This window comes from Salvia miltiorrhiza, chromosome 3 (genome assembly GCF_028751815.1).
Source record: "Salvia miltiorrhiza cultivar Shanhuang (shh) chromosome 3, IMPLAD_Smil_shh, whole genome shotgun sequence".
Classification (NCBI taxonomy): Eukaryota; Viridiplantae; Streptophyta; class Magnoliopsida; order Lamiales; family Lamiaceae; genus Salvia; species Salvia miltiorrhiza.
In genome coordinates this window covers 56,786,645-56,802,528 of record NC_080389.1, presented here as the reverse complement: position 1 = coordinate 56,802,528, position 15,884 = coordinate 56,786,645, and the positions used below count along the sequence as shown (strand labels likewise).

Sequence of the window (15,884 nt, the reverse complement as noted above, 5' to 3'; positions counted from 1 at the left end):
ATGCAGATTATTAAAATATCGTGTCTCGACTCATAATTATTTATTAAATACCAAAATAGTAGTACGAAACAAAGTTTAAAATTTGACATAAAATATGAGATTTACCGTACCATACAGGTGATGTGCACGAAGTAAAATAGGCAAATAGGGTACAAAAATGTATAGTGCCGGATCCAACCAAATAATGCGCACAAGAAATTTTGGGACAATAATTTTACCAAATAATGGGCACAAGAAAATTTGGGACAATAATTTAATACGAGGCGACCATCTGTTACAGTTACACCAACTCTTAGATCTACGATTTCATATAAATAAAATATTTTTCATACATCAAAAGTCGCAATTCCTTTTTCTTTTTTTTCTTTTAAGGAACGCTCTCTAATTTGACCTTTTCTACTCTCCCGGTGCAATTAAAAAAAGAACTTGATCAATTCGCAGAGCATGCCGTTGTCACGAAAATTCAAAAACCGTAGCCCACACAACCGGAGAGAAAACGCGGGCCCCACCAATGCGACTTTTCCAAAACACGCTCTCTCTCATATGAAACTCGGGGTTGGACTATTGTTCATTTACATCAGTCAAACAGCCAGGTTAATTAATTTAACTTTAAAAGCAGTTTTTAATAAGCATATCATTTCATTTTCTTAATTAAACTATTTCTTTAAATGATTTTGTTAATCATCATTCTCTCAATCTGAAAAGCCAACTGCAAAATCACAAGTTTCCAACTTGCAGGAAAATACTTTTTAGTGAAAGAAATTCAATAAATCTATGCAGCCACATTGTGGCCACCCACACACTATTATAATAAGAAAAATCTTAATTTATTTAATTTATTTTTTAAAATAAAAATAGGAATAAGTTATTTTACTATATTATCCACATTGTACTTATTTTTTTTAAATTTTTTTTACATTTTTTATTTTTAATTTATTTTTTAATAAAAATAAAAAAGCTACCAAAAAATTGCAAAAAAGTAATTACAATGTAGAGAATATGATAAAATAACTAAATCTTATTTTTATTTTAAAAAATAAGTTAAATAAATTAAATTATTTTTTATTTAGGTAAATTATGGGTGGCCACAATGTGGCTATTTAGCATTACTCAAAGAAATTAGAAAGGGAAGTCTACGGGAAGCTTCCTTCACAATCTGTCTTTCTCTCTCACATAGTGATATACGACGTTGTGCACTCGAATTTATAACAACTCATAACTTCTCTATGTATGTCTTTTCTTCATCATCTTTTTATGCTCTTTTTTTTGTGTGGAATTCTTTTGCCTTTCTGAAATCGGAGTTCAAGTGGTAAGTTACGATTCGTCTGTTTGTTCTTCTTAATTGTGCCTTTATCTTCTGTGATGGAGTATTCGCTGATTGGTTTTGGAGAGGAATATTGGGGCTTGTGCAGGGTAGGGTGTCTGCTAGAAGTTGCTTTGGGCTTTTATTTATTTCTCTCTTTCTCATTTTTTTGGTTGGGTTTTAGACTTGTTTAATGCGACGCAGATTGAAATTTGAGACGATTAAGTAATCTATGCTTGTAATGTTTGGCAGAAATTGATTGACTAAATTTTGAGTGAAGAAAAGTTGAATTTTTTATTTGGAAAGGCTACTAAGTTGATGCTATTCGTGATTATTCTGGATTTTGAAAATATGAAATTAGGAAAAGTAGTTGGTTTTCTTTTATTTTTTCTGTTGATCAATGTGTGAGTGATTACTTGGGCTGTTTGAATTTGGTTGATATGGTTAGCTTTTCTGACTGAAGAACCTCTGGACAACCACATTTTTAAGTTTGGTCCCGGAACAGTTTGACTTGCATGATATCTGCTTTGTTATGATGACTTTACTATATTAGAATAAATTAAACTGTAGTATGTCCACTCACTATCAACTTATGTTAACTATTCTCTGATTTCAAGGGGCTAATAGTGCTTTCAATTCAGAGTTTGAGACGAACAATTCTCTAACAGAAAGAAATCAATTGGAGGGGACCATCAGCTAATTGTGCCCCTAGCAGAAGCACGTCTCACATGTGCTTCTCATCTATGTTCGTAATATGAGGTCTTGTCTTCTTTTGCTCTTGTCCTGATGTAAGCTGGAGCTATGGATTTCTACCGTGAGAAGTTTGTGAGGTTAGTTCAAGATGCTTGCTATCTCTATGTATGTGTTATTATTTGGGGTTCGGGTTGCATTTTTTCAAATATATAATGTATGTAATTTAGGAGGTAAAAAAATGAATGAAATTGAATATAGGATAAAAAGCAAAGAAAGGATAAGGAATCTCAATGGAGAACTAATATTATCTGGAGAGAAAGAAAGGATTGTACTTCATTCCATGATAGATAGATGGATTAGATGCCACTGATTAGAAGAGATTGGACATGTTTCCTGTATAGTAATGTGAAAGGTTGGGGGGGGGGGGTGACTTTTTTTTTTCACATTTACCTTTTCTGTAGAAAGGGGAGCGGGGAAGAATCTCAAATAGGGAGTTTTACTTTCTATGGAAGCAACTTAAGTACTTGCTCATGACACTATGAGTGATTTATCTCTGTATTTTGAATAGGCCCTGAAAGAGTTGGATGATGTCTTTTCTCCTGCATAACCTAATGTATTTGATCTTTCAGATTTCAAGATTGGAGATCAGAGAAAAGTTTTAGTGAGAAATCTCCCTCTAGTGGTGGAATACATCCGAGTAGACTTAATTCTGCAGTATACTCAATTTCAGACAAATTTCATAGAGGTTTAGAAGCTGGGTCTGATAGAATCAGGAGGTTCAAGGGATCATTAAGATCTTTCTCTTTCGGGAAGTTTCTGACAGATGATGAAGGATCTAGGAGGAAAATTCTTGATCCTCAAGGTCCATTTCTTCAGAAATGGAATAAGATATTTGTGCTGTCATGTCTGATTGCTATCTCTTTGGATCCATTGTTTTTCTATATTCCGATTATCAATGGCGAAAAGAAATGCCTTGATTTGGACAAGAAATTGGAGCTTGCTGCTAGCATTTTACGATCCTTTACAGATATCTTTTACCTCACACATATTATTTTCCAATTTCGTACTGGTTTCATTGCTCCTTATTCACGTGTATTTGGAAGAGGTGTCCTAGTTGAAGATTCCTGGGAAATAGCAAAGAGATATCTGGCATCATACTTTATAATTGATGTTCTTGCAGTTCTTCCGCTTCCACAGGTATGACAGGATGGTTTTGTTTTGGTTAATATACTATAATGGAATTGAGAAAAAAAATTCCTCAATTAAAGTAAGTTTATAAGGTTAACTGTTCATCAAAGAGGTGTGTGTTTTTTTTTTTTTTAAACTGCAAACTATATCTTTGGGTAACATAATTATCTGATGAACTTGTATATTGTCAATTTATTTATCGTTGCATATCATTTTCTCTTGTGAATCTGTTGTTGGGATGTACCTCTTATATTATCTGTAAACTTTCCCAGATTGTAATTCTCATCATCATTCCAAAGATGAAAGGAGCAAGATCTTTGAACACCAAGAATTTGCTGAAATTTGTGGTCTTCTTTCAATATATACCAAGGGTTCTCCGGGTCTATCCTTTGTATAGAGAAGTCACACGAACATCTGGCATACTTACTGAAACAGCATGGGCTGGAGCTGCCTTCAACCTTTTCCTTTACATGCTTGCCAGCCATGTAAGTCTGTCTGATAAGCCTCATTTGCATCTGAGTTATGCTCTTTTTTGTCCATACTTGTTGATTGAGATTCGTTTGATAGCTTTTTGAACTGCACCTAGGATGTCAAAGCTTCTTGAGGATTGTAGGGGGCTTTGTATGTTTCTATACTTATAGGAGACAATCATACATTCTACATGTAGTTTAACCATGTATTCATTTTGTGTTTGATTATATTATAGTGCACTGAAATTACAGTAAACATGTTCAATGTTCTCCAATTCATTTGTATAGTTTAAAGTTTTGTGCACCCCACCACTAGTATATATATTGAAATGATTAGGTAATGATATTTCTGTAGGTGATAAATTTCTATGTGATATGATTTCCCTTCTGACCATTGGGTTTTTGGTTCATCTTTAGGTTCTTGGAGCGTTTTGGTATTTATTTTCAATAGAACGTGACACTACGTGCTGGATAAGAGCTTGTGGAAGTCAATCTGCATGTAGAGATGCTTCATTTTATTGCGAGCGTGACCGCACACTATTCACAAAAAATCTGACGGACTTGTGCCCTACACAGCCTGCTAATACAACGCTGTTTGACTTTGGGATATTCCTTGATGCTCTTCAATCTGGTGTTGTCGAATCAAAAGACTTCCCTCAGAAGTTCTTTTACTGTTTCTGGTGGGGTCTACAGAATTTAAGGTATGCACATCATCCTGGATTGAATTTACTTGAATGGTTATGACATGTAGATACTTAGATATGGAGAAGTATATTGTTTCATTTTTAGCCATACCAACATAAGTGTTGAATGCTGCAATGCTATCAGAATAAGTAAATAAATGTATGGTGAAAAATTATCTATTCTCTGGCACTGGGGATTTATTCATCAATGCTTACTTGCAAAAATTTGTCTTTTTTATCTTATAATATGATGCATGTCATGATATTTTCAAACTATGAAATGGGAAAGCTAAGGTCAAGTTCCTGAATTTGTTCCAGAAATTAGGTGTGCTACTGGTGGATGTTTTCACCGCAGAGTTTCTAATCCTGTGTATGGTTTTTGTTGTCTATTGTTGCAGTTCCCTTGGTCAGAACCTTCACACAAGTACTTATGTCTGGGAAATTTGCTTTGCAGTTTTTATATCTATATCCGGCTTGGTGCTATTTTCGTTTCTGATTGGAAATATGCAGGTCTGTCAGTTGCTTCTCAATTGATAAAGTTTTGAGATAAGGGATCTGTAATTTTCTTAGATGATTAAGACAGCCACGGCATGTTCTTTAAAAAAACAACTGAAGTAATAGTGACAATGTTCAAGAGATGGCTTTGTTTATTCGAGGTTCTAACAAACTATAACTATTTATTCAACAGACTTATCTGCAGTCTACAACTCTAAGATTAGAGGAGATGAGGGTGAAAAGACGAGATGCAGAGCAGTGGATGTCGCACCGCTTACTTCCGGAAAATATAAAGGAACGAATCAGAAGATATGAGCATTATAAATGGCAAGAAACTAGGGGTGTTGATGAAGAGAATCTTATCCAGAATCTTCCCAAGGACCTCAGAAGAGACATAAAACGACATCTCTGTCTGGATTTACTTAAGAGGGTGAGTGTTTCCATAACCCATTTTGCTACAAGCCTACAATGTCTATCTTCGAATGTGAATAGCTAATTTGCTTGTTCTTTCATGTACCACTGCTGTTACATCTAAGATCTGTCATCTGCAGTCTGCATGTGCCATTGAATAGAATGTACACTTCGTGTGGATGCAGTGGAAAATTAATTCAAGAAATCCATTTTGCCTGATAATATCACATTTAGTCATTAAGATAACTTTGTGAACTTGAGAATTCTCCTATCTCTTAGTAAGCCGAGTTCGGAGTGAAACTGAATAATCAGAATTGTTGTCCGCATAACTTGTCCAGCTTATTTTGTTCTGTTTAACTGATTGTAAAACTGACATGTGATACTGTATCTACCATTCAGGTGCCACTCTTCGAGAAAATGGATGAACAACTGCTTGATGCAATGTGTGACTGTCTTAAACCAGTTCTTTACACTGAAGACAGTTACATAGTACGAGAGGGCGATCCAGTTGACGAGATGCTGTTCATCATGCGTGGTAAATTGTTTACGGTGACCACTAATGGAGGAAGGACAGGGTTTTTCAACTCCGAATATCTGAAAGCAGGGGACTTTTGTGGCGAGGAACTCTTGACTTGGGCTCTGGACCCTCATTCATCGTCTAATCTTCCCATCTCCACGAGAACCGTACAAGCCCTTTCAGAAGTCGAAGCATTTGCTTTGGTGGCTGATGATTTGAAGTTTGTGGCATCCCAGTTCAGACGGTTGCATAGTAAACAGCTACGCCATACTTTCAGGTTCTACTCACAGCAATGGAGAACCTGGGCAGCTTGCTTTATACAAGCAGCATGGCGCCGTTATTGTCGGAAGAAGCTGGAGGAGTCTCTTCGCGAAGAAGAAAACCGGTTGCAAGATGCTTTGGCAAAGGGCGGGACCGGCTCACCCAGTCTGGGGGCAACCATTTACGCCTCCAGATTTGCAGCTAATGCGCTCCGTGCTTTGAGACGAAATGGCACGAGAAAGACGAGGATGCCGGAGAGGATATCACCAATGCTGCTTCAAAAACCAGCTGAACCAGATTTCACTGCGGAAGACAAATGAGTAGTACACATCCTCGTCTGATTCTTTAATGTAATTGTAATATATTAGCCTTTTCTTTTCTTTTCTTTTCTCTTTTCTTTTTTCTATATTGCTATTATGAAATATGAATCTTGAATGCCCCATACAGCTTTTGATTTTTTTCACACGCGTGCAATATGATATCAATACACGGTTACTTCTGTTTGTTGTTGCCGGCTGTGTCTTATTTGGTTTTTGGTTAGTGTCGTGGTGCGCTATTTCGTCCTAGACACTTCACTTTCGACATTCTGATAAATAGTTATTGATTTAGGCTCAATTGCTTAAAAAATCTATTACAAATTCTCTCGTGTGATTGTCTGTAAAGTATAGATCATTCACATGCTTCAATAGGATACTTGTTTGTGAGTATATATATATATATATATATATATATATATATAGGGTGTGGTTATAATGAGAACCACACTTATCGTGAGAACATAAGAACCATTAAAATCAATGCATCTGCTATATAAATTAATGCATTCGCTATTAAATTTAATGCATCCGAAAATAATAAAAATTTTGGTCCCTTCAGGATTCGAACCCAGGATCTGCATTCATCCACCAAGATGATGCATCCACCGTAGATCTTGATGATCGAATGGCTTAAAATGGTTCTCCGTTATAATTTTATTTAGTGGTTCTTATTTGAACCTCTCCCTATATATATATATATGTGTGTGTGTGTGTGTGTGTGTGTGTGTACTTGTATGAATTTAGTGACATATAGTATATGTATATAATCCATTCGTCTCAATTTAATAGGCATGGGGTTCACACATAATTATCTCTCATTTCATATAAAAATTACATTTTCATTTCTCTATCATACTTTTTGAACAAATACATCTTAAAAAAATATCTCACTTTCTCATGTTTTATTATAAACTAGCAGAAAGAACATACATTGTACATGTAATTGATGTTATTTTAATTGGTAATCTATTATTTAAAAAAAAATATTAATTCATTAGATAATTTATTGGATGGATATATTTATTTATAAGCATTATCAATAGCTATAGATATAAAGTATTCTTTATAGATTTAGGTGACAAATAAATGTATATCAAAATAGATTTATATTTTATAAAAATAATAATAAATATATAACATGAGTAAAATAGACAATCCACAAGTTGTGCCTTAGGTTGTTTTTTTATTAGTATTGATTATTTGTTTCTTAATATTGGTGTCCATGCACGATTGTTTGCTAAAAAAATTCAATGTATAGCAAAATAGACACGAATCGTTTTTTGGCAACCAAATAATAGTGTGACATGATTTTTTTGTAGTTGATGTATTTGACATGTACTCGTCACATATCATTCATAAAATGACATCACTTAAGACTAGTAATTACGCATTCCTGAGGAATCAGGATACTGCTATTCTAGATAATGTTATTTCGATCTCAATATACCCATGACATTGCAAATACTATAACGTCGAATAGGGTTTAGAGTTTTTGCCCGTATGCAAAAAAAATCACCCCACATCATTTTTCTAAAAATCGAAAAAATTTGAAGATGTCTATTTTGCTATAAATCGAATAATTTTGTTAATATCCTGATGATGTGAGTTTTAGTAGTATAATCTTATCAGATTTCGAAATTTGTATAGTTATAGTTGGGGTAAAATAGTGAGGCCAGGCTCCATTACTGATGACTGATGAGAATAGTATAGTGCTTTTACATCTAAATGTTTATCACAGCAAAGAGAGTTGTACATTTCACACACTGTACAGTGAAAATAAAGAAAAAGAAATGAAGATTGGAAGCCATCAACCTACACGATTGACTAAAATCAGAGGCTTCAGTTCTGCTTTAGCATTTAAGCATTGGCTATTTAAAATGGTGTCGAGAGTAGATACAGCTTTCGCAATATGATTACCTTTGTTGAGCATCACGCAGCTAGCCCTGCAATGCAACAACAATCAATTCTTTAGTTACTTCTGTTTAGGTTCAAACACAACAACCAAAATCACAATCTCAAAACAAGAATGGATGCCCTCTACTGTAAACCATACGTGCTTTAGACTAAACGAGTGGTCCTACTTTCCCTCTATCAAAATTTTCTTCCCTCGCAAATAATTCTGCATTTCTCAAACATAGATATAATTGGTTGCAAACAATATTCCGTGTACTGCTTAGCTTACCTCCTTCCATTGGCAGCATCTGTGATTTCCGCTCTAGTAGGCACCCCGGTCTTGACAAGTGATTCCAGAACCTGCGTTGCTAAAATTACTGGTAGATGGGCGGCACTGCAAATGGACATAATCTCTTCCTGTATATCGGCAAGCTTCTCCCATCCACATTCCACTGCAAGATCTCCTCTAGCAATCATCACTCCTAAAGGGTTTTCTGATTTCATAGCTTCGAGTATTAAGAGGGGCAATTTCTCAAATCCGCCTTGTGTCTCAATCTTCAACACAATCCCCAACTTTGAAAATTTTCTTTTTGAAAGCTCTTGACGCAAGACAACAATATCATGAACATCTCGAATAAATGAAATACCCACCATGTCAGCATGTGCAGCTACAAAGTCGAGATCTATAAGGTCCTTTGAAGTCAGACCTTCATACCGGATATCGCTCTGGGGAATATTTATGGATTTTTCTGAACCCAGTTTAGTACCTTTAGGACCAGCATGAGTGATTGTTACGACAACTTCTGAAATGCTAGTTCCTTTAATAACTCCCCATATCTTTCCATCATCAAAAGCAATGGGGTCTCCTGGTTTTACTGAATCAAACAGATAGCCACAAGGGCAAGTCATCTTATGGGTGCCAACTGCTGAAGAAGGTGATGTATCTTGCTCGTCTGAGCTATCCCGAGATAAAACCAGCAAGTCACCAACTCTCAATCTAACAAATTGCTCTGCAGGAGGAACACTAGCAACAAATCCAACTGAAGATTTTTTCCCTTTCTCCTTAATATATAATGCAGTGCCAGACTCAAGATACGCAGTTTTGCTGCATTCAGCCATCAATCCAGCACCAGAAAAAACAGGATACTTGCTTAAGATTCGGAGACTTCTCCGTTTTCCACGGGCGTCAGTGAATCTCACAGAATCATCAACCTCCAACTTGCTGAGAAATTTTTCACCATCCACTTGCAAAATAACATCAGGGGACAGGTGCGAAGGTGGTGGGCCTGCTCCTTGTGGGCTCAGCCAAACTTGGGCTCCACATATAACCCTACCAAGTGCATTCCTTTTGGGGGAGATTTTCACTACACATGGACCATCCTTCAGTCTTCCAGTTCGAAGCTTTGGTCCAGCCAAGTCCATGAGGATCCGACAAGGTTTCTCCAGAAGACGAGAACATCTCTTCACAGTAGTGATTATCTTACTCCATAACTCTGGGTTTCCATGAGCACAGTTGATACGAAAGATCGTGGCCCCTGAATTGATGAGGTCTGTTATATGCATATCGTTTTCTGCTGCCTCTTGCCCAACCGTTACCATGATATGAGCCATTTTCTGGTTTTGAAGTTTTCCCAGAAGCAGGTCTCTATTAGAAGATGAATTTTTCACCATTGCTGTCATTCCAAGGTCTATATTTTGATTGCCCAAGCTTTGATGAACAGGGAGCCCTTCACCAGAAACTTTTATGCCAAGGAGAGAATCTGATCTTGAGTTAATAAGCATTTCAATACATCCAGAAAGACTTGAAAGAACATGTGTATTTATGGTCTCTAAATTCATAAGCCCAATAGAGGAAAGCTCTTCTTTGATCTGTTCTGTATCCAGGCTTTTCAGTGCCAAATAGTGCAACACGTTTATAGCACTTGCTGAGTAATTTCTGCAAATTATTAGGGTGTACATTAGATCATGCAGAAAATGAACCATTTAGCTAGTTTTTTAAGAAAATGTATAAGTACCCTATCTTGTAAAAAAAACATAATTCATTAGCATTTTTGAAAGGACAGAATCAGAAAAAGGTATGCTTGTATATAAATCGTACTTTCGGTAATTGCATAGCTAAGGTAGGGTCTGTTCAAGGTGGTACAAGGGAAAGGAAAAATATTTTAAAATACAATAAGATGCAACAAAAAGGTCTAATGGTCAATGGTCACATTCAGCTTCTACAAAAGAGGAAATAAGTGAAGTTTACCGGTGACACAGTTTAAGCCTTGACGCATTCCACTGTTCCATAGCTAGAATGTGCAAATGAACTGCCTTCAGCTTATCAAGAATAGTCACTTGGTTTCCCTGCTTTTCAGCAATTTGTTGAAGATCAATACTGGGCTGCATTCTGGAGGCAGCTCTTCCTTTTCTCGGTTCTTCAAGATTCTCATCATTCTCAGGAAAAACAAATAAGTGATAATCTGAGGAATGAGGAGAGCTCTGTCTTTGAGCATCCTCACGTTCAGGTGGCATGCTATATGCAGCTCTTGGGGTGAGTTTGTCTCGACCTTGAAGAAGAAATATGTGATTCCCATAATCTGGAATTTTAATGCCAGATTTACAAGGCAGAAATGAGGAGAGCCCATATAAGTTGACTTCTGAGGGATCTGGGAACCTAGCCTGCACAACAGTATAAAAGAAAACAAGAAGATGAAAAAATTATCATAGGCTCAGTGACCCTGCATATCATCTTGATTGTAATGGTTGAAATCACCATCTGTCTGAGATGACAAAAGTAATTACTGAAGTAAGCTTTCTCGTGACTTGACTCCAGTATAGATATAAAATGATAAGAGATGCTATGACTGTCAAATGAAATACAAAAAATAAAGGCAATGAACATTTGTCTCCACTAGGAATATGTAAAATAGGGTGTTCATAACTAAGGAAGTTGCTCTTGTCGGATTCCGTGAACTAAAAATGGCACTTAGCTATCAAGTTTAAGTATTTTTTAGGGCACAACGGAAAGCACCATTTGACGGTATACAGAAAATTGAGCAGAAGGATATAACAATGCATCCTTAGTTCAAAATTGGGCACGCCTCTTGGTCCTAATTGATTTAAGAGCACTAGATTGCCACTTCCATCATTTTCTGTACCAAGGAACGATAGCTTTCCTTAAAACTACTTAGCTAAAAAATGATATAGTTAGACATACAAGCCCATCAAAACATGCAGCAAAATTAAACACAAAAGAACAAGGGCACTCACATGATACAAAAATGATGCCTGGTTAGCAATAGAGCAAACTGAAACTGCTCCTATGATCATTTTCTGAAGTCTGTCTGCAAAACATTAAAATTCGTTAGCCAAAATACCTTAGGAGAAATGAAGAAGAAAAGAAATGAACTGCATCAAAGAACAATTCATTCAAATAGCTCTACACAAAAGAGAAAAAATCCCTAATGCTCCTTCAACCAAAAAGTTGAATTATATTATGCAAAGCACTATGTGAGAGCTCAATTTCAAAATCTTGCATACTTCATCAAAGGCCTTTTTTTTTTTCTTTTCTTTTCCCGTTTATTTTTTCTTTCTTTTCTTTTGTGCTGTACCATGCTTGAGACTACGTGTTAATTTATTTTTAACTCTCTTTAAGAGAAAAAGGCTCATAAACATCCCCAAAGAACATTATCCATTCATCACGCGCCGACATCAATATGCTGAATTTCATTTTAGGGTTTTCTACCACGAAATGTTCAACTAAACTTCACCATAAAAATCATCAAAGCACGAAATGGATCGAAATGAGCTTAAAGCATAAATAAATTATGAAACCAAGAAAATGATGCGAAATCTGATATTTCGCAGAAAAAGTACCTATAAGAAGCCGCTGCAGAAATGAAAGGTTTAAGCGCGAGGAATCGAGCTCCGATGATCCGATATATTGAATAATTTCTTCTGGATTTTGAGCAGTGCCAACGTAGAATGTTTTATGTAGAGAGAGGGGATGGGAATGTGGAGGGCGTGTGCCTGACTAGTGATTCCAGAATCTATAGGAACGCGATATCTGATTAAAGTAACGCTTTTAATGTGGGCCACACAAATATTATAGTCATGAAATTGTGAACCTTATACTTTTCCTAGTTACTATTCAAGGCTCATTGGAAAAATCAGATAAAGGTCTACTTTTATAGTTCACGCATAATTATCTACTTCCCCGTCCCACGAATCTTGACACGTTTGATTTCGGCACGCGAATTAAAAAGTTGTAGATTAAAGTTTTAAAAGTGTAATTAATAAAATATAAAAATGATAAAATATGAGAGAGCAGGTAATAAATGTGATAAAGTAGGAGAGAGAATGTAATAAATGTGATAAAGTAGGAGAAATAAGGTAATTATTTAGAAATGTGTCAAGATTCGTGGGACGGATGAAGTATCATTTTATAAAGTGTCACTAATAAGACGTCTACGAACGAGAATCTGAAAAAAAATCTATACATAATTTTATAATGAAAGGTTTAATAAAATGAAACTCACGAGCTCGATCGCACCAATTTCCGGCAACTTGGAATCTCAATACTTTCTCCGCTGCAACCTATTTGTTTCTAGATCTTTCGTGCATTTTCATTAGGAATTAAACCATATCAACACTACTCCTCTACTTTTGTTGATTTTGTTGTTGTTATAGTGTATCACCACTTGTATTTAGTTTTCATTGATAAATATGTGGATAGCTGAATTTCTGATAAACATTATTATATGCAACGAAATATAAAATACGTTCTTTTTACAATAATTATTTTCTGTATTGCTAGTGAAATATAAAAGCACCTAGACAAATGATGATAATAAACGAGTGGCTCAATATACCAGATGACTCCATATTTACTTTCAGGAGTAATTTGTTGTTTTGTTGTTGTTGTTTTCCTCTAAAAAAGGAAAAAAAAAAAAGAGTAATATGTTTCCATTAACTACGACAACTCACTTCCATTATTACACTACAAATGGCGAAAGTGGTGAGCTAGAGTGAACCAAAGAGAGAATGAGCGTAGCAGGGCCTTCCTAAGGCCACCGACAAAATCCCCTTGCATCTGCAAACCAAATGAAATTTGACCAATCGTGCCATAAAATTTAATTTCAACCTCCATAAATACTATTTTTGAAAAGTATCATTATAAATGAGACAAACTAAAAAGCAAAGTGTGCCAAGATAAGTGGGACCGATAGAGTATTAATTTTGAGACTCAATATGTATAGATGAATTGAATGATGAAAGTAAGTAGAAAGTGAGATATACACGTTTCAAAATAAGTTTTAGAATGTTTGATGTCTTCCGCTAGCAATACCAAAGCATAGAAAAAAATGGTTTGCTCACTTTTGAGAAATAAGAACATCTTTGTAAGGCGTGGGCAGCTTCGTTGCCGGACCCTTTTCCACATCCCCTGCTGTTTCTTTTCTAGAATTTTGTGCGTCCAACAACCTTCGTCTTCTAGAATCTTCCGAAATGAGTGGCACATGCCCCTCTCTTATTTCAATAAGCCTCTCTTGTGCTCCACCTCGCAGCTTCTCTAGTCTCAGCCCATTATGCTGTTGCATCTTGAACACTTTTACTACATTCGCTATCGCCCCAATGAAAAGTACCGAGCTTCCAATTATACACAACCATATGCATGTCTCGCCCTGCAAATCATGATAATGACATACCAAGATGAAATTCTCAAATCAGCTAGGAAACTTTAAACTCATGATATTTTGCAATCCTATGATAAGGCCTTCCATTCCATTTTACAAAAAATTCCATCTTGGTAGTAAGGGATAGGGTGATCTTAATATTAGGAATACATTCAGAAAATGCATTTGCAATTAAAATTCTGACTAAATGAGGTATGATTTAGACATAGTCCAAGAATCGGCTTCCAAGTCCATCTAATTAGTTGTCAACCTTGATCATGCCAGTTCCTAGGATAAAATAACATAAGTTAATCTACCACATATATACTTGGACTGATTGAATGCTAGTTTCTAAGATAAAATAACACAAGTTAATCTACCACATATATACTCGGACTGATTGAAGAACGAACAAATTTGAACCTGTTGGATCATGCAATCTTACAAATGCTCAACCATAAATACTATTAATCCAACCTATCAGCCAAAGTGAACGCCCCCCTAAAGCGTACTTCATTGCCAGACTATTTTGCAATTGCTGAACAAGTAGTTGGCCCTTCAACTCATGAAATTAGTTGATTCTAACGCATCATGACCACGAAACACATCTACTACAAGGCATATAACATAAGAGAAATTTTATATGAGAGGAGTCGGGCCATGTCTTGAAGTCAGTTAGGCACTTACCAGCAATTCCAAGCCGTGGTGAATGGACCCATCGTGCTCTTGACAATTAATAACTGCACCGACTACAAATAACAAGCTCGCCAGCAAGAAAGGAATAAGAACAGCCTCCTGCAAGATTTGAAGATGTGCATCCGACCTCTCGTAGATCTGACACGAGTTATGGATTGATCCAATCAGCCATAGGACTGGACCAGCAATGAACATGCTTAAAGCATGCTTCTCCAATATGAAGATTCCATATCCTTTTTCTGCCTGTCCAACATTCATTCAACACCAAAGCAGCCGTCAAAATTAAGTTGAAGAAGCACAAGTTATGCCAACAAATTGAACATGTTTAATATAGGCAAAAATCACCATAATAAATACTGCATCTACACTATATCTGAACTGTTTTGACAAGTATGTGCAATCTTTCACGTTTCTGATCGATCAACGGAGCTGCAGATTCCTCAACTTTATGTCAAGTATTCCTCCATGAGAACTAACCAATCCTAATCTAAAGTGGCTTTTTATTTATTTGCTTCATACAATGATAGTTTCGAAAATGTTCACCAAGTCTGGGTGCCCGTTTCATGACGCTATCATGATCCAAAATTGGCACTTATCTAAAACTCCCACTTCCCACTAATTCTTCAACTCCTCACTCTATTCAATTATATTTATCTTACACGCATTTAATTAGAGAGAATTATCCATCTTAATGATTATAATTAGCGATAATACACTCCAACAACCACCTCGAATTCGGAAGAAAATGGGGGCAGAAAAATGTCGATAAGATCACAATTTAATTAGTACTAATAAAAACTAATCATCACGAAAAGAATAATGATAAAATTAGTAATTAATGAATATACCTGCACGAAAAGAAAAAGTGTGGCGACGAATAGAAGAATGGTGCCAATGGTGTAAACGAGGGGCACGGCGAACTCGACGAGGGCGAGCTGCAGATCGTACTCCATCAAGGGCAGCCGGTAATCGATGGCGGCGAGATGAGCAAAGAGATCGTGCACGTTCACAATTATAACCGCGAAAAATCCCAAGAGGAGTAGCACGAGGCCGGATCGGGGCTCGCCGGAGAACTGGGCGACGAAGCCTCCCACGAGGAGGATCGTGGCGAAGACGTAGAGGCCCGCATTCATGTACTCCGCCCGGTTCCGGGACACTCTCGACCCGTACGTGCGGGTTTCTCGGGCCGACGCCAACTTCACCATTTTCGATTTCGAGAGAAAGGGATTTGATTTGATTTGATTTTGTGGAAGAATTAGTGAGTGAGTGTGGCGTTTATAACTTTACGTGGCTCTATGCATGA

The 15,884-nt window shown here is 36.4% G+C and overlaps 3 protein-coding genes across 8 annotated transcripts; 1 reads left to right on the top strand and 2 right to left on the bottom strand.

Moving 5' to 3' along the window:
- The first annotated feature begins 636 nt into the window (after positions 1 to 636).
- LOC131014625 (cyclic nucleotide-gated ion channel 1) lies at positions 637 to 6,520 on the top strand. 6 transcript variants are annotated; one of them, XM_057942650.1, is made up of 9 exons: positions 637 to 752; positions 1,105 to 1,228; positions 1,931 to 2,133; positions 2,626 to 3,193; positions 3,457 to 3,669; positions 4,072 to 4,355; positions 4,736 to 4,847; positions 5,026 to 5,262; positions 5,643 to 6,520. In XM_057942650.1, the coding sequence occupies exons 3-9, from the start codon at positions 2,105 to 2,107 to the stop codon at positions 6,339 to 6,341; spliced, it is 2,142 nt and encodes a 713-aa protein (XP_057798633.1). In that variant the 5' UTR covers positions 637 to 752; positions 1,105 to 1,228; positions 1,931 to 2,104; the 3' UTR covers positions 6,342 to 6,520. The 6 variants fall into 6 exon arrangements, with proteins under 6 accessions (XP_057798633.1, XP_057798632.1, XP_057798630.1 ...); XM_057942649.1 differs by having other exon boundaries at positions 659 to 752; positions 1,945 to 2,133; XM_057942647.1 differs by having other exon boundaries at positions 659 to 752; positions 1,921 to 2,133.
- A 1,471-nt stretch (positions 6,521 to 7,991) lies between these two features.
- Positions 7,992 to 12,297, bottom strand: LOC131014624 (plastidial pyruvate kinase 4, chloroplastic). The gene is made up of 5 exons (XM_057942645.1): positions 12,090 to 12,297; positions 11,484 to 11,557; positions 10,480 to 10,892; positions 8,521 to 10,167; positions 7,992 to 8,281 (listed from the first exon to the last, which is right to left on the bottom strand). Exons 2-5 carry the CDS (start codon positions 11,541 to 11,543, stop codon positions 8,146 to 8,148), a joined length of 2,256 nt encoding a protein of 751 aa, XP_057798628.1. The 5' UTR covers positions 11,544 to 11,557; positions 12,090 to 12,297; the 3' UTR covers positions 7,992 to 8,145.
- An 850-nt stretch (positions 12,298 to 13,147) lies between these two features.
- On the bottom strand, positions 13,148 to 15,866 carry LOC131014622 (uncharacterized). Its single transcript, XM_057942644.1, has 4 exons — positions 15,430 to 15,866; positions 14,573 to 14,824; positions 13,590 to 13,894; positions 13,148 to 13,305 (listed from the first exon to the last, which is right to left on the bottom strand). The coding sequence occupies exons 1-4, from the start codon at positions 15,784 to 15,786 to the stop codon at positions 13,236 to 13,238; spliced, it is 984 nt and encodes a 327-aa protein (XP_057798627.1). The 5' UTR covers positions 15,787 to 15,866; the 3' UTR covers positions 13,148 to 13,235.
- Positions 15,867 to 15,884: the final 18 nt, after the last annotated feature.